Source organism: Giraffa tippelskirchi, chromosome 3 (genome assembly GCF_054371585.1).
Source record: "Giraffa tippelskirchi isolate mGirTip1 chromosome 3, T2T-mGirTip1v1.2.pri, whole genome shotgun sequence".
NCBI classification, from domain to species: domain Eukaryota; kingdom Metazoa; phylum Chordata; class Mammalia; order Artiodactyla; family Giraffidae; genus Giraffa; species Giraffa tippelskirchi.
Genome location: NC_137277.1, coordinates 109,447,939 through 109,470,468, shown reverse-complemented (window position 1 = coordinate 109,470,468; position 22,530 = coordinate 109,447,939). Strand labels below are relative to the sequence as shown.

Sequence of the window (22,530 nt, the reverse complement as noted above, 5' to 3'; positions counted from 1 at the left end):
GCTAAACACTCATTGGGGAAAGTAATGGATTTTGAGGAGTGGGTTTTTGATGCATAGCCATAATTTGCTGTTCTGTTACCTTTCAAATCCTTACTCTATAAAGAGGTATCAACTGGATGAAATTGAGATACTATTAGTAGTATCCTGGGAGGTCACAGAAAAATCTTAGAATTAATGAGACTGGACCAAAAAGATCTCTTCTCCAGATTGCTATGTATATGTAGCAGTCACACACAGACACACACACACACAGACACACACACAGACAGACAGACAGACACACACACACACTGCTATGTATATGTAGCAGTCACACACACACACACACACACACACACACACACACACAGTGTTGAATGTTATTATGAAAACTGAATTCCAGCACCTTGCTTTGTGATCACTATAGATAATTAGTAATGCTTGAGAACTCAGTTTTGGCAAGATTGAAGTTAATGTCATTTGTATGTGTTTACCATTTTTGTCAATTGATTCCTTAGTATACTCACTTTTTTTCTGATATTTAGAAGTGATATGTATCATGTGCTGCTTTTTAAAATAATACTATTATTGTTTGTAGGACCCAGGACCACCCCCACCTTCTCCATTACTAGGTTTGAAGCCATTACAGTTACTAGAAGTGAAAGCAAGGGGAAGATTTGGTTGTGTGTGGAAAGCCCAGTTACTCAATGAATATGTGGCTGTAAAAATATTTCCAATACAGGTATGTTTATTGCACTTTTCTGATATGCATTTATTTGTTAAAAGATGCAACTGGTTAGGTCATTGTAACTCAGAAATAGTCTGAAAACACAAGCCATATGTTTCAGGGTGGTTTTGTGCTACTGGGGAAAATGGTTAGCCCTTTTATGTCTGTCTGCTCATCTGAGGAATTAATCATACAACAGTCATGTTTGTTTGGAGGGGTGGAACTTCAGTATATGCACATATTGGAGAATTTTTTGCCAATAAAAGTTGTACAGAAATGCAGAGATGATTCTAATTTAAAAATGTAATTCATTGTTTGGTTAATTTTTAATGTTCTGTTGACATTACCAGAAAAAGCAAACAGAATAATGAAAGAGTAGTGTGCTTTGTTTTAGAATTGCTGTTCGGAGATATATCAATATTACTAGACTGATTGGATTTTGTTCTACTTTTGAGTATTGATGTAATCATTTCATTTTGTTTGGTGAATTTTCAGATGCAGTCAGCTGACTCCAAATAATTGGTTTACTGTTAACTTGTTTTTGTTTTAGAGGCCAACCTCATAAAACCCTGGTCTCACACACCTCTGAGATACCCTTTAGTTTTGCTCCACTCGTGGTATAGATCTGTGATGATTCCTTTCTTCCTGTCATCTGTTTCTTCACACCTGTGGCTAATGCCATGCATGGTATTGGGATCCTGGCTGGGTGTTTTGATGCAGGTTTCACCCCTCCCCTGCACCTATAGAGTAGATCTTCCTTATACCAAAATAATTCAGTTTCTTTGTCTAATGTAACCTAGACTTTTGCCCTCTTACCTCCTTGAAAGCCTGTTTCTCAGAGTCTGTGAAGAAGTTTATTACTTTTTTTTTGGTAGCAATGCAGATACTGTTAAGTATAGTTTAGTTCTCCATTGGGAAAAGTCTATTGGGCCAGTGAGTGTTCTTATTTCATGTGAGGATGAGTTTGGATTAACCTAAGTGTAACAACAACAATGACCATAGCTAACATTTTATTGAATGGTTCTGTTGTGTCAGATAGAGGTACTTTACATATGTAAGTACACACTGATATGTATCCATGTATTACTCATACATATAATACACAACACATTACACGTATAACACAATGACTCTGTGAGGCAGACACCACAGTCCCTGTTTTACTCATTAGGAAACTGAATGATTATGTGATGTGCCAGAGATTCTTAGGTAGTTTGGATCCAGAGGGTTCGTAACCATTATGCCTCCCTCTTTCATTATTCTCTCATTGTGAAAAGAAACTAATCCTTTGTAAGTAGACACAACACATAAGAGGCATGGATCACTTGCAGGCACAAGTGAGTCTGTGGTGTTTCAAATTATTGTGTTGCATATTTATACCCCATTGCTTTCTTATCGACTCTGCAGTGTATTCTAAACATTTTGTTAAGAATGTTTGACATACTGTTAGTCTTCAAAAAAAAAATTTATGTTCTATTTAGGTGAAGTCATTCTCCCTGAATTTCATGTCTCAGAGAGATTATTCTTAATAGTAACATAGGTAACTTCACACCATGATGAAATTACACTGTAGTTACTAACTTGTGTATGGAACATGTTGCCATTTTTAAGATTCAGAAGTGCAGCATTTCTGATAACTCCTACATTTACAAATTAGAGACACAAAAAAGTATGTTTGAGGGAATGGGGCAGGGCAGGCATTTAGCATGGAGCTGTTACCTGTTGTCAGAGTTTTCTTTTATTAAAAAATAGGACAAAAGAAAACCAAAGAATCTTTTAATACTTAGCCTTTAAAAAAAATTGTCTTAGAACTTACTTGAGTAGTCTCTTAGATATGGTTTATTTGCCTGTGTCCTTTGCATTCTTATTTTTCTTTCTTTTTAACTCTAGGATAAACAGTCGTGGCAGAATGAATATGAAGTCTATAGTTTGCCTGGAATGAAGCATGAGAACATACTACAGTTCATTGGTGCAGAGAAACGAGGCACCAGTGTTGATGTGGATCTTTGGCTAATCACAGCATTTCATGAAAAGGTAGAACTATCAATACGTCCCATTTTAACTCAGTAAAGTCAGGGTTGGCTTACTTTCCTAATGTTGGCTACAAAACTTTTCTGGGAACAGGGTGTTACTGGTTAATCTTTATAAATAAAAACCTGTTTTAAAAATAATTTATATAAATAGAAAAACAAAGATGACAACTTTTTCACCTAACCCTCTACTTATATAATATGTCTTTTGTCCCTGATTTCTTGTGCTGCAGTTATTTCTCTTACAAATAATTATTTTAGTATAGCCAACGCTTAGTAATTTTCGTTTGCCATTTACCATCCACATTTGTTACACAAGCCATTTTTCAACTTGAATTTTGTTTCTTAAAATTCTTTAATCAGTGTTGCTTAGTGACAAAAGTAGGGTCAGGACATTTATCTGATCTTTGATTTGTCACTAACTTGTAGAGTAGTTACCACCAAAACACATTTGCTATTTTTCCTCGATTTTTCTACTTCCAGAGTTAGTATGAAAGTATACATTAATGAAGTAAGAAATTGGGTTACTTTTGCCAATCAGTTTCATCATTGTCAGAAAAAAAGTGGCTCTTTTATTTCTCTGATTCTTGACCAAAAGGTTGGCAGTGATCTCCAGAGGAAGACCCTTTAGGTTAGTTGTTTATATGTTTTAATTTTTTGTTCTCCTAGTCCTATGATATAACATCTCTATAGTCAGTACATTTTAACTTCTGAAGTATTTTCTAGAATTTTCGATTTCCAATCATCTTTTTTTTTCTTTTAAATTTTGTCTTCTAAATGAGAAATTGACTGTGCTTATAGTAAACCTTTAAAGATTAGTGGTATTCCTTTCAGATGTTTATTAACGTGAAACTTAAAACCATTCAGAAAGAAATGGACTTTGGATATTATTCACTGAAAGGAAAGATATGTTGCCTTCCATAACCTCTTAAAAGTAAAAAGGAAAGTCTCCATATACACATGGATTTTATCAAGAACATAAGTTGTTTTTTTTCCCCCTTTCTTTAGGGTTCACTATCAGACTTTCTTAAGGCTAATGTGGTCTCTTGGAATGAATTGTGTCATATTGCAGAAACCATGGCTAGAGGATTGGCATATTTACATGAGGATATACCTGGCCTAAAAGATGGCCACAAACCCGCCATATCTCACAGGTAGAGCTGAATTTATATTATTTTCCCCAATAATTCAGTATTTGTTTATTACTTAAACTTTCAAACCATTGGGCAAAAATTTTCCCCTAGTTACTTAATCATGCTGTCGGAGGCATTTGATTTTCATTTGTTTTTCAAATTAGCTTTGAGATTGGCCAGGAAGTATTTTGGCTGATGTGTATATATTAACATCATTATCAAAGGTTAATGATCGACTTATGTTTCAATTTGTCTTATTTCCTAAAACATAGTTAAGAATGAAAGTGTATTTATCTCAAAGGAGAAATTTATTTTGCCTCAAAACATGATTTACTTCAAAGGTGATTATAAATAGGTATAAGAGGATGTAATTAAGGAGAGATTTTTGAATATATTTTTGGTTGTGTTTTGAATGACCACGTGATCATTACCAAAGCTGAGGTGATGGGAGGCGTGATTTGAATAATTGGGTTGACTAAATTTCCTTTTTCAGTGAAGAAATAGTACTTGGACCCAACAATTGTCAGATCCTTAAAGGGAAAACATTAGTTCCCTTTAAACATGGGATTCGGTTTGCCACTATAATTTAACTTCCTTGAACCTGTGATCAGTTTATCATCTTACGTTCAATTTAAAGATGGTTGTTTTAAATTAACCAATTCTTGGAACTAATACTTAATCGAGTTCTGTCAGGTGATGTTTTAGGTTGCAGGGAAGCATTACTTTTATTTCACTTCCAATTTTGAAAACCTTAAATGACTTCCACCTCTGAAATAGTTCCCCTTCATCTTCCTGCATACAGTCTAACTGCCTCTTCCTGGATTTTTGCTTGCCTCACATAGTCCTATGGGAAATAATCCTTGTGAACCCCCAAAGGTTACTTTAAGTACAGTACCTAAAAATCAATTGAGTCTAAAACTGGATTTCGTAGCATTTGTGGGTGTCTTGTGTCCTTTGCCTCACTTTGGTCTCTGTGTCTGCACACATAAATTTAACCATTGCTTACGACATAGATGTGTTTGCCTGGGGTATAGTTATCTCTAACATGAACTAGTTGAGGCTGGAGTGTAGAGAAGGAGATCTGATTGCCTTAAAATGGTTACTCTTTTTGGAACACCAGGATCCAGCTGGAGCATGTATTGTTTATGGTGAAAATTTTTTATCTGGTAAACATTCCTAGGGATGCTTTTTGTACAGCCAGGTTGATGAATATAATAAGAACCATTAAAATAAAGGACTATTTTAAAATGTAGGCCTGTGCCAATAGGCAAAAGACTCCAATTCTGCTGTTATTTGAAAATTTTTTCATTTTGGTTTTTAAACTGAAGTTTCAATGAGAGTTTTTAAGCTATAAACTGAAATATGCTTATCATCTTAAAAAACAATTTTTTGATTGGTAGATTGGAGTGACATAGATAACATGAAAGCTGGACAGCATCTTTGGAATGGCAGCTCTTAATAAAATGGCTTTATGGAGAGAATTCCTTTATATTGTCCCTGTGGTGGATAGGACTTGGTCACTGTACCCTTGTGCTTCAAGCTATATGGAGACTTGACTTCAGCTTTTTTCCCCTCTTCCCTTTTCTGTATTTCATACTTTGAATTAACTTTTTTTTTTTACAGCATACATAGTTTCTTTTCCTAGTCATAGTCAAAAAATTTAAAAGATAAATTGTTTAAACTGAATTTGAATACTTTGTCTATCTTTCTGTTTACAAGGGACATCAAAAGTAAAAATGTGCTGTTGAAAAACAATCTGACAGCCTGCATTGCTGATTTTGGGTTGGCGTTAAAGTTTGAGGCCGGCAAGTCTGCAGGCGATACCCATGGACAGGTAAGGATGATAACTATAAACTCTTAAGGAAAAATAATCCTGTCCCATATTTTCTTACATGGCTGATCTGGAATCAGTTGGTTTAAAATTATTGTGGTGGTAATTGGCATCTAATACAAGAAAAACTGTCTTGAGTAAGTTTTAAATTTGCTAAGGAAGATATTTTCATATGGTAATTTAGATCAAGGAATTCATCTAAAACAATTCAGATGTTATAGGACTCTGTTTTTAAAACTAATCAAAGGAGAATCTAAAACATTTTTAATAGGCCTCATTCTTTTAGGGAGTTCTTAATAAATATTATTAACTCACTAGTTTTAACTTGAGGTTTCCCTAGTGGCTCAAGTGGTAAAGAATCTTCCTGCATCGCAGGAGACCTGGGTTCGATCCCTGGGTTGGAAAGATCCTTGGGGAAGGAAATGGCAACCCAGTCCAGTATTCTTGCTTGGGAAACCCATGGACAGAGGAGCCTGATGGGCTATAGTTAATCGAAGTTTACACAGAAATCTCAGCAATAGGCGCCTGTAAGGAAGGCCAGAGAAGAAAAGAACATCCATACGTTTTATTCTCAGAAACTGAGGCTAGGAAAGGTGTTTTCAAAACAGTTTGACCGAAAGGTGTTATTTCCTTACAAAGCCAAATGATTTTGTATAATCATTGCTGCTTCTTTCAAATTATGCAAATTATTTGATCACCTGATTCTCAGCTTTCTTTCTTCCCAGTGTATGCTGTTGGCTTCCAAGAACATAGCACAACAAATTTTGGCAGTATTGACTAATGATTTAAGAAGTTAGTCAACAGTCATAGTTCTAGAAAGTTGACAGCATATGTATTTTGGAAGGAAGGCAGTTTTGTGGAGTATTGCTGAGATGGGAGATTGTGTAGGAAGTCTAGGACCAATCTTCTGAGCTGATTATTTTAAGACTTAAGTTTTCCAAAGAATTCAATCCTGTGGTGCCTTATAAACTTGACATACCATCCTTCACTTTAAAAAAAAAAGGGGGGGATTCATTCATATCTTTTAATGCCCTCATGATTGGGTTACATGACGTGGGTAAAAATAATAATACATAACAATAATACTTAATTACATGCATGCATAATAATAAATAATACATCACTGATTCCTTGACTTTAGATTTCATAGACCATAAAATTTCAAATGCATGTTATTGCATATTTTATATTTTGCAAAGACCACTGGAAAAAAATGATTTTTATCTTTTGTCATCATCAATTTATAAAAGAGAGGACATTTTACACTAAAAATAATGATGTCATCATTTCATAAAAAAAGAAGTACTTTGGATGACATACACTTATTTTTAGGAGAAAAGTAGACTTTTGGGAAAAGCTTTCTTATAGCACAATTAAATGTTATTTAAAGTAGCAAAAAAGAGAAAGTTACTCTTTAAACTATTCTCCTTATTATTAATAAATGAATTAGAAACTTGAACTTTAGGGTCTTAGTGAGCTATACTTATTTTTTTTTTTTTTTTTATAAATTTATTTATTTTAGTTGGGGGCTAACTACTTTACAATATTGTAATAGTTTTTGCCATACATTGACACGAATCAGCCATGGGTTTACATGTGTTCCCCTTCCTGGACCCCCCACCCACCTCCCTCCCCATCCCATCCCTCTGGGTCATCCCATTGCCCCGGCCCTGAGCCCTTGTCTCATGCATCGAACGTGGAATGGTGTTCTGTTTCACATATGATAATATACATGTTTCAATGCTATTCTCCCAGAACGTCCCACCCTCACCTTCTCCCTCAGAGTCCATAAAATTGTTCTATGCATCTGTGTCTCTTATTCTGTCTCGCATATAGGGTTATCGTTACCATCTTTCAAATTCCATATATATGCATTAGTATACTGTATTGTTTTTCTTTCTGGCTTACTTCACTCTGTATAATGGGCTCCAGTTTCATCCATCTCAGTAGAACCGATTCAATACACTTATTTTTAGGAGAAAAGTAGACTTTTGGGAAAAGCTTTCTTATAGCACAATTAAATGTTATTTAAAGTAGCAAAAAAGAGAAAGTTACTCTTTAAACTATTCTTATTATTAATAAATGAATTAGAAACTTGAACTTTAGGGTCTTAGTGAGCTATACTTATTTTTTTTTAATACTTTTGTTAAATGTGTATTTACAGGTAATTGCCCAATTTCTAGTGTAGATCACAATAACTTAACAATGTAGCTTTTGGAAATACTAATATCTGGGCCACTCCCTAGACCTACTAAAACTCAAGTGGATTGTGATCTAACCAAGTATCACACAGAAATTTTTTAAATAGATGAATTTTGTCAAGCACCAACCAGAGTCAGCTGTACTAGCTTGGTAACCATAGTTACATTAATAAGAAATAGCAAATTGTTAGGGACCGATATCAATAAAGAATATGACAGAATTCATGACGAAACAAATAGATTTTGTACAAATAGAACTTTAGAAAGTTTATCTATCCTTTATGTGGCTAATTTGTTTTATGTTTTGTATTGTTATACTCAAAAAGAGTTATTTTTTTTTTAAGGATACATTTCAAACAGTGTACATTTGAAAAGTATACAGATTTTTTTCTGTTTCGTCCTCTCTCCACAAATAACCATTGTTCAGTTTGTGATTCCTTCCAGAAGGGGAAAAAGTCTTAAGCCTAAACCAGCATAGTGTGTGTTGATATATCTGTTAAGTGTATCCCGAAGGGATCTTAGTATATACACTGCTTTGTTCTTTGCTGTTTTCATCCTATAGTATTTTTAGAACTCATTCCATGTCAGTCCTTATAGATCTACCTCATGGTTTTCTAAAAGCTGCATAGTACTTTTTATTTGTTTAAGCATACCCTACTCATGGTTGCGTCCACTGTTTCTAGGGTCTTCGCTGTTGTATTACTTGAAATGGAATAAAATTCTGGTGGTCAAAATTTAGTTATCTTACCTGATAGTAGACCACGGTCGGTTTTGATTCTGTTTACAAATGATAGAGTGTCAGTTCACAAAGTTAGTAATTGCTATTTGCTTTTAACACTTTTTCAGGTGGGTACCCGAAGGTATATGGCTCCAGAGGTGTTAGAGGGTGCTATCAACTTCCAAAGGGATGCGTTTTTGAGGATAGATATGTACGCCATGGGATTAGTCCTGTGGGAACTGGCTTCTCGCTGTACTGCTGCAGATGGTAAGGGAACAAATATTTTTTAAAAAGATACATATGTGTGTGTATGTGTGTGTATCTGCTACACATGTAAGAAAAGGGCTGATGACTCTCAAAGGTAATATTATAAAGCACAGCTGTTTTTAAGTAGACTCCCAGAAGTGGTAGCGTAAAGAAAATTCAGGAGGCAGGGGATAGGAGGGCAGGAAAGGAAAGGTACTGAAATGTGTTGATTCATTACGGTTGCCAGATGCTTTGCTGGGCACTTCACATACCTTTAGCTTATTTCCTAAAACAACTTTGGAAGTAATTATTAGCTTAGTTTTATATGTGAAGAATTTGACACTCAAATTTTAAGTAGAAATTAAGTAGCTTGTCTTTTTTAGCTGCAAGTTGGTGAGTGATGGAGCCTAGATTTGAAACTCTGATCCAGATTCAGGGAGAGGGCTGCTACCTTGGTCAGGTCATATGGGTCCTAAGACACCTAAGGGTTAAAGTCAACTCTTGGGTGAGAGTTGCATGTAGATTTGGCCTCCCAGACATTGTCCTGGGAGGCTATTCAGCACTTGCGTGATGGCAACATATACCTCAGCAACAGACTGAATTAGCATTCTATCCTCCATGGCTGAGCACATTATACTGCTGGTTAGATTCTGCCTCTTTAAAGCTTTGAAAGTCTGATCTACTGTAGACATTATTATAAACATAAGTTATGTTCTCTGGCACATCACCTTGGTTCCAAGGGATTCCTAGTCCTTGTTTTTGAAATCCTTTTCAAAAACAGATATTCATGTTGATTGATTATAAACCTGCATGTTATATTCCTGGTGTGAAGGAATTACAGTGTTGTGGGTACTGTCTTCAGTGCCCCTCAGAAGGTCTCTCTTTTCTCCAATTATGTTATACTTTTTGGGATATCAGAATATAAGATAAACTTTCCGACTGCTAACCCCCAAACCAATGTTAGTTTGATGTTTTGGTTTTTCTTAATTTTAATTTTTAAAAGGTGTAACTGTCTTAACCTATGTTCCAAGAGTATCTTCTGAGTACTGTAATAGTTTCTCAGTGTGTGACAGACTACCTCTGGTATATGAAATTTGCCTTGGGATAAGGTGCTTTCAAAGGGAATTTAGTGGACAGTGGTCAGGAATGGACAGCCATTCATTCTTCCAAAATTGTTGTGGGAGTGGATCCAGAACCTAAGAGGTTGAAGCAATTTGGATATTTTTAGCTTAAAAGTCTATAGGAAGAAGAATAAACTGTTCAGTGTGTTTTGGGTCAAAGTGGAAGATGAACGCAATTATGTGCATTTATGGAGGCAGAAAGCAGCAGGTGAGATGGCAGATGTTATGGGAAAATATATTGCTTAGAATTTGAGTAATATGAACTCTCTGAAGCAAATCAATTGGATATAGTATTATGAGGGATAAACAGTGTACAGTTCAGTTGATAAAAATGTATCTTGGACAGTTAATTCTAGAGTAAGGTAAGTATGAATTGTCTATGTAGGTAAATGTTTTTTGAGTTTATGTGCTCAGTCGTGTCCAACTCTTTGCAACTACATGGAGTGTAGCCTACCAGGCTCGTCTGTGTATGGGATTTTCTAGGCAAGAATACTGGAGGAGGTTGCCATTTCCTTCTCCAGCATATCTTTCCAACCCAAGGATCGAACTCACGTCTCCTGTGTCTCCTTCATGGCAGGTGGATTCTTTACCTGCTGAGCCAGGGATAAATGTTAATACCTGAGAAGTGTAAGGAAATATTATTGGAGTTTGGAGGAGTGAGGAGTTGCTTTGTTTTGTATCAGGGAAGTTTTTATGGAATAAGAGGAGGATAGATGCTTAGATTTCTTAAATACCTTGCATGTGCTATGGAATACTCAGTTGCAGGGAGGCATTTCTGATGCAAGTCAAAAATTATAGGGGACAGTGTGAACATTACTAAAGTAGTGATTTTAAATTTTTTTGATGGTTAATCACTGGTTTAGTTCAGTGAGTCTCAAATTTCAATGTGCAAACCAAACTCCTGGGAATCTTAAAATTCAGATTTTGACTCAGTAGGTCTGGGGTGGGGCCTAATAATTACATTTCTTACAAGCTGCCTGTCAATGCTGCTGACCTGTGGACCACATTTATAGTAGTGAGGGTAACAGACACCTTAGAATGTCAATACTCTAAGTGACTGGAAGTGCACAAGCAGAGCCCAACTATTCAGCCACCAAGTACTCGTACAGTTAGACAGGGTTGAATTAGATGGCCTCCTTCATGATCAACTGTTAACTTAATTCTATGCAGGAGTATTTGGTATGTCTTGAGAATTTGCCCAGGGTTTGTTATCTATATACAGTCACATCTGGTCCCTGAAGCTGCTCATTAGTGACCAATTTCCATCAAGGGCGGATGGTTCACAGACTCTAGAGTCTTTGAGGTGGATTCAGCTCTCTTCCTTCACAGCTGTCTGCTCTTGTGCAAATTATGGAACTTTTTTTGAGCTTATCATCTATAAAGTACAGTAATGCCACCTGCACTCTGTGAAGATAAAATGGGATATAAAGTTTCTGGTCAGCATAAGCGTTTATTGACTATTAGTTATTACTAACTCCTAACTGAATTTCTGTATTTGAGTAGGCCTAAGTAAAAGAAAAAAAAAAAAATTGTAGAATAAATCTTGCTTTTCTGTGAAAGCACCATTCTGACTTGTTGGGAACCGTTTATACAGTACATTTGTGATTTTTAAACTAAATATTTGGCAGCTTTTGTGAGGGCAGAGGTGTACCTCTGGAGTACATACCTCCTTGTATGATTGTGTAGGGGGTTAGGGCATGTCAGAACAAAGACGGCTGTAACGGACCGAACCCAAAGTCTTCAATGAAAGCACTACTGTTTATAGTCTGATCTGAATTGCAGGAGGAGTGGGTACCTTATAGAGATGTTATATCCTTAATATGCACATATCCACGGTTCCCTGTGTCCTATATACAGAGGTAGGTATTCCTTATGCAGTAGGTGAGAGGTCCTTACAATCCTTAGCAGTGTTACATGCCAAATTACAGACTTTTTGATTTCTTCTAAATTAAAATTTGTGGTTGTAACTACAGTTGAGTGTTTGTTTCTCTCCCGTCATTATAGCATATGAGTTAGGAAAAGGTGGTAAGAATATCTTTTAGAAAACTTGTTCCAGTTAGGAAGGCAAGATGATTTGAATTAAAATGACTTTCCCCCCTTTTTTACATTTCAGGACCTGTAGATGAATACATGCTGCCATTTGAGGAAGAAATTGGCCAGCATCCCTCTCTTGAAGACATGCAGGAAGTTGTTGTGCATAAAAAAAAGAGGCCTGTTTTAAGAGATTATTGGCAGAAACATGCTGTAAGTTATAGTTAGCTTTTCACTTTAATTTCCAATAAAAAAATGCTCATCAGAGGAATGATTTATATTTCTGCACATTTTCTTTCTGGATTTCCTGAGGCAGAGATCTTGGTACAAGATATTCTATACTCGAGTCCTAGAAACAATGCAGTTAAGGCCACATCTGTACCCTCGTGAGGGAGATGGTAAAGTCAGAGCTGTGGGGGACACTTGGCTTTGTGCTCCTATGTCACAGTTGTGTCCCCTATTTGGAAGGTTTCCAAGGGAAACAAGTACCTGTGAGCCTGTGGAGAGTTGGGTAACCTTGCTGATCACCACCTTCACATATGATGTCATTTTAAAAAGTGAAGTACCCAGTATTATTCTCTACATGACAGTTAACTGCATTTTGATTTTTGATTGGATGGTTTTCAAGTTCATAAGAGACTAGGAATGTGAAGGCTGGAACAATATTGCCCTGGTTATTTTGTTTTAGATATAACTAGAAACATGGATAAGCCAAGTAGAGAATCCTTAAGTGTGGTTCCTAACCTTTTTCCTACTTATCTGCAAGGTAGAAATGCTGATATTAACTAAGAAAAGAATAAAAATTGGTAAACTTCTCAAAGCCTTAGTTTTGAATTCAGTTCAAAGGTTAGCTTAAATTTAAATTACCTGCTTTGTGAACAATGATCAGAGATATTTGGAATTAAACAAATCATCTGCTGTGATCATCTCCAGTGCTTAAAAAAAAAAATACTGTTTTCTCTCAGTGCTTCTCTCCATGTTAGTGCATATGAGATATTTGAAAGTGAATGTTGACAAATATCAAACTTGGCTAATCTTGAGACTTTCTTTAACCCACAAGAATAGCAATTTCTTTATGAGAGTTTTACTCTAGTTCCCAATAGAAAACAAAAATTGCTATGATATTTAAATGTGTTTTTCCTTTTTAGGGAATGGCAATGCTCTGTGAAACGATAGAAGAATGTTGGGATCACGATGCCGAAGCCAGGTTATCAGCTGGATGTGTAGGTGAAAGAATTACTCAGATGCAAAGACTAACAAATATCATTACCACAGAGGACATTGTAACAGTGGTCACGATGGTGACAAATGTTGACTTTCCTCCCAAAGAATCTAGTCTATGATGGTTGCACCATGTGTACACACTGAGAAACAGGACTCTCAACTGGAGCTGCTAATGAAACTGCTTACAGTTTATTTTCTGTGTGAAATGAGTAGGATGTCTCCTGGACATCTCAGAAAGAAGACCCTCATTTCAAAAGGTGGCTCTGGGAGACTTATGGCATTGCCTGTAGCAGAGACATGAAGGACACGCGACTAAGAGAAAAGTTGTAAACTATAAAGAAACTTTTGAAAAAATGTACATGAAGAATGTGGCCCTCTCCAAATCAAGGATCTTTTTGGACCTGGCTAATCATGTGTTTGAAAACTGACATCAGATTTCTTAATGTCTGTCCGAAGACACTAATTCCTTAAATGAACTACTGCTATTTTTTTTTTTAATCAAAAACTTTTCATTTCAGATTTTAAAAGGGTAACTTGTTTTTATTGCATTTGCTGTTGTGTTTCTATAAATGACTATTGTAATGCCAATATGACACAGCTTGTGAATGTTTAGTGTGCTGCTGTTCTGTGTACATAAACAAAGTCATCTAAGTGGGGTACAGTAAAAGGCTTCCAAGCATTACTTTAACCTCCCTCAACAAGGTATACCTCAGTTCCACGGTTGCTAAATTATAAAATTGAAAACACTAACAAAATTTCAATAATAAATTGACCCATGTTTTGTAACAAGGTATTACAAATTCACTGTGTTATTTAAGAAAAAAGGTAAGCTATGCTTAGTGCCAACAGTAAGTGGCCATTCGTAAAGCAGTGTTTTAGCTTTTCTTGTGCTAGCTTGTGATTTAAGGAAAAGTGCTGTTTTTTGAAATGAAAAAATGGTGTATTTCCCCCTTTTCTCCCATGTTTAAAAAAAAAAGCTTCATCTTATATCCAGTTCCCAAAATATTGCATACTTAGCTACATATTTTTTTAGGTGTGCTGTGCTTGGGGACTATTTGAAAATTTAAAGCATGATTTAAAATTTTTAAGTGAGCTGTAACACTGGAAAGCTCTTCATTTTTATTCTTTAAAAATAGATTTTTTTTCCTATTTATATATGTAAAATTGTAGTGTATTTCTTTTCACCAAACAGTGTGTGGGACATTCTTGATCACTGTTTTAGAATCACCTCAGGAAGTGTCATTACCCAGAATTCCTCACTCTCTGCTTTGAGACTTGTAACTTTATTACTACATTTCTGCTTGGTGCCATCTTGTCAGAGTAATATTTGATGTCTGTGATATGTCAAGAATTATCCTAGGATAGAGATTTAAACTTTTAAGCACAGATTTCAGATGTTACTGCTTTAAAACAAATCAGGGATAACAAGTTAAACTTATAACTTAAAATATGCAATGACATTTAGAGGTAACCAATGTTGATATAGGTAACATAGCTTAGCCTCCTTCCACAAATTGCTTTTACAACTAACTGATATTAATTTAGGATAGTTCATGCCTTATCCTTGATGAGAAAATGGAACTGATAGGTAGGTGCCAAAGTGCTTTTCAAAACAATATTACATTAGAATATAATTGGATTCCTTCTCAAATTTACAGGCCAAAGCAAAACATTAATTAGATTACTGACCAACAAATAGTCAGTATTATGCTATGTACTTTTGTCAGGTCATTTTAAAATCCATGTTAATTTTATAAAAATTTTTTGTGTGTCACTATCAGGAGCTCACTGTGAATGTGTTCTCTTCAAATGGCTATTTAACCACACAGTACACTACATTTTACATAAAACGTGCACTTAATCTCTGGGAATAAATTATATTATTTATAAATAATACATAGGTCAACAGACTCGAAGCAGGGAGGGAACGAAGAGTAACAGCATTGTCTGTGCCACACACCATACAGAACTTTGTGTTCTTGGTCACATAATGTACCCAAGGCTTTGTTGTATTTCTAAGAATTCCCATTTCAGTGTTGAGTTTACCTTCATTTCAAAAAGTACTTGGCTTCTCAATTTCTTGGTTTTGCTTCTACCTGGAAACTAATCAAGAAGGGAAAATAATGAGAATGTTCATACATGAAAATTGTTCATCTCTTGAAGACTGATTTCTACCTGTTCTGAACATTTAATCCTGTTTTTAAAAGTTAAAAAAAAAAAAGGAAAACAAGGAGTATTATGATGAATGTTTGGCTTATGTGAACACTTAAAGAGTTACATTTATAAGACCAGTTATTCACAAAATAAAGTTTCCTCTTCATGTTAGAAAACATTTTTAGAAATCCTGGGTATTGTACTTAACTCGAGCTAACCAATTTTACAATAAAACCTGTATCCTTTTGAGAACTACATTGGTAGAAAAATAATTTTTGTAAGCAGTAAAATAAGAATGTTCCAGTGACTACCTGTCCTGTACCTAGTCTTGTTAAAACTTTCTTTTGCAGGGCATTTTCACGTTTGGTTTACAGTCAGCGTAGAGTGGGCAAGTTAATAAAAAGTTTGAGCTTAGGGATACTGAAAAAAAAGATCAAAGAAAGAAAAATGATTTGTTTGGGGGTAGACAGACCCCAATAATTTTTTCCTCATGTGTATGGTGCTCCTTATTATTCGTCTTGTATTTTGCCTTTATGACACACATCAGAACTGCTGCTCTAACTTACACTCTTGACCTTGCCCAGATCTCCGTGTAAGGAATGCTTTATGATCAACTGCCATAGGACTGATGGACTAACCAGTGTTTGGCTGTATTCGAAGTCTATGCCCTGCACCGCTCTTGTATGTATTTTAGATGCTAGGCAGTTTTTAGCATGTGACGTGTGACTCTTGTTTGAATGTTTATTACAGGTACCTTGTGAATTCCAGAACAGAGGCTGTGCCTCACAGTTGTTGGTCCCATGAACTTGGCACTGTCCTTCATGGTGATGTTTGAAAATACAATCAGGAAGAAAAAAGTTTAGAACTTAAAGATGAATCATAAATCATGAAAGTCTAAAGAAACTCTTCTTCCCCCATCCTTACTCCTAGGTAGCTACATTTAAGTAAAATGCAGGTAGGAGGGGAAAAAATCCTGGCCAGATGATAGTTTAGTGGAATAAACTGATTAACTGTTTAAAAAAGATGCTTTGCCACAGATATTTTCCGGTCTCTCTTTTTTACCTTTTTAAAATATTACTTTTTAGGAACATTTGGTATAATGTGCATAAAATTATTTACTGATTTATGGGCAAAATGATACAAGTAGCATCTTGATTGAACATCATTTACCTCAGATATTCAACCAGCAGTACATTTTTTATGCAGTCTCAACCCATATCCTATTTGTTACCTCTCAAAATATTGGTAAACAATTATTTTAGCTTTACTCTGTATTTCTTGTCAGTGTTTTGGGCACAGGTTGTTGTACTACTGTCAAATTGTACTTGCTATTTTTTCTGCAAGTATTTAACAAAAAGTCAAAAAAGAAAAAAAAAAGTCCCATAAAACCCCACCTTGGGTAAGTGATTGTTAAATATTGTACAAATAAAATGTATGCTATCCCCATTCCATTCCCAAGTTAAATAAAAAAATAAACATGGTATGATTTGCATATGAAGTTTTTCTTTAGTTATACATTCTTAAGGACGGGAACAGCAGCTTTACAATTGATAGTGAGCCTTACACCTTGGAATGTCCAAGAATGGGGACAGGTTGAAAGGGAGGTTTGTTGATTATGGCATTTCTCTCCTTTGTTGTGTAAGCAGATTGTGTTCTTTGAAAGTACAGATGTTGGTCCTGCCAATTTTAAGAGAGGCTAAATGGCATTAGTTACCTTGTCTTTTCATACAAACTTTTTCTTAAAAAGTGACTTAGGTAATAGACATTAAAGATATAAATTACACTTCCCAACTACAGTTTACCAACAACAGAAGGGAAGAATTCTGGTATTTTCCACTTAAGGTAATCAGTAAGAGGGATCACTAAGGAAGCAAGCTTTCATTTGTATTTTTAGTGTTGCAAATTCTAAACACTTAGAATTTTGGTTTATCCCCTGACTTTCCAAGCAAATGGGGGTGGAAGAGCCCCACCTACTCACATTTAATGTCGAAGTTCACACCAATGGATTCTCAATTTTTTAGGGTAAAGGTGAAGGAAGGGGCAACACTTAGGTTACACTGGTTTGAAAGAAACTGCATTTTCCTCTAAAACCAAATGAAAATGCAAATCATGGTGGAATCGGCAAGGAATCTCTACAGAAAGACCAAAACTGTTTCTAACTGGTGTTCTGCAAAACTGATTCTTCAGAAAGTTAATAGTATGTAATCAATATATACAGCATTATGATGTAAGTTTGGAGAAACAGCACATAACTTCCTCAGAGTCATTCACATTTGCATGTCCACAAAACTGGAAACTTTTTTCTTAAGATAATGTTTTTGGTTGGGCACCTGGAGGGATCACAGGAGGGATAACCTCACTGATGCTGCTAACATGCCTCCTCACCTGGTTTTGTCTTTTGATTGTGTGGTTAACAGGCTGCATTCCTTTTCTAGTAAATGAAAATATCTTTAAGCCACATTTGCTTACGTTATTCTTGAAAGGTTTTTACTAGGGCTTTTCAGATTTGGTTTTTATTTTATTGATGATGGTTTAAACAATTTAAAAGATGAAGTTAGTTTTAAAACGTTTATTTTAGCTTCTCTGTATCAAGGAATATGGAAAGGGGAACAACATTCTTCCTCTGAAAAACTGCTTTTGAATGTAGGCTTATGTTCATTTGTGTGACTTTTGCTAACCTACTTTTTCTAGTTTGTTTTATAGCTCTTTCACTGATGGTGATGGATTTTCTGTAGCTCTTACGTAGCCAGGTAAGTGGATGAGGGCTTTCAAACCTTAGTGGCATCCTAAGTGGATAAAAATTTGCAGTCTTCAAGCCAGTTCTTTAGGTGCTTTTGTGGTCAGTGCTTTTAAAGCAGACGGTACTCCCCTAAAACAGCTCAGAAAAAATTTTAAGGGACAATTTTAGCTCAAGTGCAAAAAACCCTTGCTTCTTAATAGCGATGTGACCATGGTAAGTATTCTGGCAAAATATCCCCTAAAAATCTGTAGACTATTGCACAGAACCAGGATGCAAGCCTTGGCTTTCATAAAACACTGCTGAAAAGTAAATGACAGTGATCTAGAAACTAAGAATGCCTATGTATGCAAAGAATAGGTTGCAGGTACTGAAGAGCTATTTTTATGCATAGAAATCTCATATTCCATTCTAAACGCAGTAACTCTTAAAACCAAGAAAATAGTTTCTTAGAGTATACTTTTAAAAAGACACACTAAGGAACACATTACTGAGCTTTGATGTCAATGAAATGAGTTGAATTCCAGGGTTTGTCAACCCTTTGGACAGGGCCACTACTGTGTTAGTTTTCTCACCTGTAAACAACAGTAACTAATTATCAGGGTCTTTGACAGTTTTAAAAGGATAGCAAACTGTACAAGGATAGGGACTTTGTCTTTTGTAACCCTTCTATGAAAAAAATAAACAAATATTCCTGAATAAATGAAGTCACTAACACTTCACGAATGCTTATTAAATTTCACTTTAAACATATACCAATATTAACATTAGTTTATGGATTCCTGAATTTATAAGGTACATTTCTTTGGGGGGGGGGTCTACTTTTTGATACAAACATTTAGTTAACACTGTCATATGCAGGAATTTGCTAAAGTGCTTGTTAGACAAATGCTAGTTCTTAGACATGCCCAAGAATCTCATTTAAAAACATCCTACAAAAGATTCTTCTGTAGATCGTATGAGTACCATATTCTAAGAAGCCTGGAAGAAAATGTTCAAACTTTTGGGTTTTTTCTTACATGTGAACCATCTTCTAGCCAAACTGATCAGGCTCCTAAACTAAAAGACCTTGGTCTGGGAGAGAATCTGAAATTTTCATGAATACAGAAAAACTGCAGCACCTCCCAATGGACCAAAAGATGACTCATTACATTTCAACTCTTACCACTGTTTCTTTACTGCTTTGTTTACAGTTTGTAAAAATATCTGGCTGCTGGGTTGAAATGAACTCTTCAAATGTACCACATAAATACTTTACAAGTATTAAATAAGCATATGTTTCAATCCCTAAGATAGTCATATTTATTTTTTTGAACAATTACTTACAACATATCACTGGAATTAAAACTTATAATCATGTAACTGCTCATATGATTCAAAGGCAAGGCACAGCCATGATACATGTTTAACAGTCTCCCATAAATACAAAAATACATCTTTATAAATATAAGAAAATGAAATAACATATCTTGTTAAAGGACAACAGCTTTTAGTTCTTTAGAGAAGTCTGCCTGAAACTCCATAACTGAAACCATGCTTACACTCATAACCAGCTTAGGGAGGATGTCGCCCACTGCCTAACATCTGTAGGACAGTTGGGGTATTTCTGCAAAGCATTCATAATTTGTGTATTATCCAAAAGTAGTTTCATCAGCTGATACTCCCTCTGTGCGTTTACTGATGTTCTTTCCATGGGCCTTATTAATTCTAATTGTTGTAAGTGTTCAAATGCCTGAAAGATGAAACAAATAGTTTAGGTTGAATAAGGGAAGTAAACAACATTAAGCCAGAGAACAGTTAGGATTTTAGTCAGTTTTAGAACAGAGTTCTAGGAAACAAAATGTAATAGATGTCAGTAAAGTTCAAAAACAATTCTCATCAACTTCATAAAAACTTCACACATCATATGAGGTAGTGTCAGTATAGAGCTGCCCTACATCACTGAATGTAAACAGGACAAAACTCAACTGCACAATCTGATTTTGTTCCTCAGCTCATTCTGTCATATCTCTTCCTAGTACTTAAGTTAACAGAGTTTCTGGTTCTCTAAAAACCTGAAGTCTGATAAGACCAGTACTTTTTGACTAATGGCCCAGGTTACTCAAATTGGCCTTTACATTTTGTTTGTTTTGTTAGACTCTGCTATGTTAAAGTTTAATAAAGTTGTAAAAACAGAGGGCAGCAGGGAAGACCTCTAGCAGCACACCTGTTTAGCTGATCCTATATGTAAATGATTCAGCAGAGTGGTGGAGGTATGGAGGAGAGGACAGGCCCCTCCCTCCCTAATAAGTCTGACAGAGACCACTACGGCCTGTCAGAAAGTCCCTTTCTTCTATCTTTCCCACCTTAACAGGGCTCTTTACTGTCCACTTCCTCTTAGCCCTTCATGTACCATGTCTTTTCTAACCATGATCATTGTTTTAGTTACTTTGATAGGAATATGAAGAAAAAAAAGAAAACACTAAATTAGGACCAATCAACTATTAAATACTGATACACTGAAACAGATTATTGACCTTTCTATTCTTAAGCCTCACTGAGAAAAATACTACTGGAATACATTCTTTATAAACTAGAAAAACTCTTCTGATGAAAATAAAAATAGTTCAGACAATTTCTGAAAATGAGAAAATACTAGAGGCTCTAGGTATTGGCTGAATAAAATTGAGACTTCAAATATTTCTAGGTAGCAAAATACTTCTTAAACAAAATACAGAAATGACCAGCCTCAAGCTACTAGTAAAAATTTAAGTGCTCAGCTAACCCTTTCCACTAATACATTCCCATAAACTATGACTATCATTAGGAAGGGAGGAAAAAACTAACCTCCAGTACGGTAAGTATTTTTCCTATTGTTTTGAAGAAAATGGCAATGCCCTGATCTCATGTTTTTTTGGTTGCCCTAAAAAATAAACTTCTGACTTCTAATCCCTTATGCTGCTGCTAAATCACTTCAGTCGTGTCCGACTCTGTGCGACCCCATAGACGGCAGCCCACCAGGCTCCCTCATCCCTGGGATTCTCCAGGCAAGAACACTGGAGTGGGTTGCCATTTCCTTCTCCAATGTATGAAAGGGAAAAGGGAAAGTGAAGTCGCTCAGTCGTGTCCGACTCTTAGTGACCCCATGGACTGCAGCCTACTAGGCCCCTCCGTCCATGGGATTTTCCAGGCAAGAGTATTTAATCCCTTATAAAGTATAGTAAAAAACTTATGGGTGCACTGCTTAAAAAATTCATAAAAGGTATTTCTTCCTATAAAATCCTCTAGAGCTATGCTGTTCAAAATGTAACTTCAATGAGCTCTTGAGGATCTGAAATGTGGAACTCTATTTTTATAAAGTTTATTTTAAAAACTAACAAAATTTTAAGTTATGTTTGAAACAATTTCAGAATGTAAATTTACTTATTCAGCTAAATAAGGGTCTAAACAAATAATTTAAAGAATCTAAACAGCAATTGTTTCCAATGACTCATCAGTGAATCAAAATGTGCTTTAAGTGTAAACACACATGATTTCAAAGACTTAACACAAAAGAAAATAAAAAACTTCATCAATACCTTTCTATATTGACTACAGATCTAAATATTTTGTTACATTAAATAAAACTTACTGTCCAAGTTATCTCACCTTTCACCTTTTTTTAAAAATTTTTTTGTTGCTACTAGAATATCTAAAATTACATTATGTAGCTCATGTTTCTGGTGGACAATGGTATGCTAGAATAAATTTCCTCAAGTTTTGAAACTCATGCCTTACCCAAGCCCTAACAAAACTGTCTCTATATACCCTCACTAACCAATGAGATTGTTTTTTATTTTCTTAATGACTCATTCTATCTCCTTTTACTGCTGAGATTTTATAAAGCCAACCTTAAGGGTATAAAAGGATAGGGCTGTATCTGTGTCTCGTGAAAGTCGCTCAGTTGTGTCTGACTCTTTGCAACCTTATGGACTATGCAGTCCATGGAATTCTCCAAGCCAGAACACTGGAGTGGGTAGCCGCTTCCTTCTCCAGGGGATCTTCTGAAACCAGACTGAACCCAGGTCTCCTGCACTGCAGGCGGATTCTTTACCAGCAAGGGAAGCCCAAGAATACTGGAGTGGGTAGCTTATCCCTTCTCCAGCGGATCTTCCCAACCCAGGTATTGAACCAGGATCTCCTGCATTGCAGGTGGATTCTTTACCAACTGAGCTATCAGGGAAGCTCTATATCTGTGTCTTAGGTAGAATTTAATGAGTAGTTCCTTTTCAGGACGCAATTGCTAGGAAGAGACAGTAGAGGGCAGTATATCCCCACAAACTGTAAAACAGAATCGCATTCTTCAGAATTATTTTTGACTTCCCTGGTGGCTCAGACAGTAAAGCATCTGCCTACAATGTGGGAGATCCGGGTTTGATT

General features: G+C 35.7%; 2 protein-coding genes across 12 annotated transcripts in view; one reads left to right on the top strand and one right to left on the bottom strand.

Moving 5' to 3' along the window:
• Positions 1-14,034, top strand: part of ACVR2A (activin A receptor type 2A) — a 93,512-nt gene extending 79,478 nt beyond the window's left edge. For all 3 annotated transcript variants that reach the window (XM_081580546.1, XM_081580547.1, XM_081580548.1), the window contains 7 exons: positions 578-721; positions 2,597-2,740; positions 3,745-3,890; positions 5,589-5,703; positions 8,748-8,886; positions 12,100-12,230; positions 13,166-14,034. In XM_081580546.1, the coding sequence (XP_081436672.1) occupies positions 578-721; positions 2,597-2,740; positions 3,745-3,890; positions 5,589-5,703; positions 8,748-8,886; positions 12,100-12,230; positions 13,166-13,360 (1,014 nt within the window). In that variant the 3' untranslated portion in view covers positions 13,361-14,034. The remainder of the gene's footprint in view (positions 1-577; positions 722-2,596; positions 2,741-3,744; positions 3,891-5,588; positions 5,704-8,747; positions 8,887-12,099; positions 12,231-13,165) is intronic.
• A 1,068-nt stretch (positions 14,035-15,102) lies between these two features.
• The window catches only part of ORC4 (origin recognition complex subunit 4), a 100,112-nt gene continuing 92,684 nt past the window's right edge, over positions 15,103-22,530 (bottom strand). For 7 of the 9 annotated variants that reach the window (XM_081580555.1, XM_081580556.1, XM_081580550.1 and 4 more), the window contains one exon: positions 19,285-19,864. In XM_081580555.1, coding sequence (XP_081436681.1) covers positions 19,676-19,864 — 189 coding nt within the window. In that variant the 3' untranslated portion in view covers positions 19,285-19,675. Of the gene's footprint in view, positions 15,345-19,284; positions 19,865-22,530 lie in introns of those variants that run through there. The other 2 variants (XM_081580551.1, XM_081580553.1) reach the window with 1 other exon arrangement.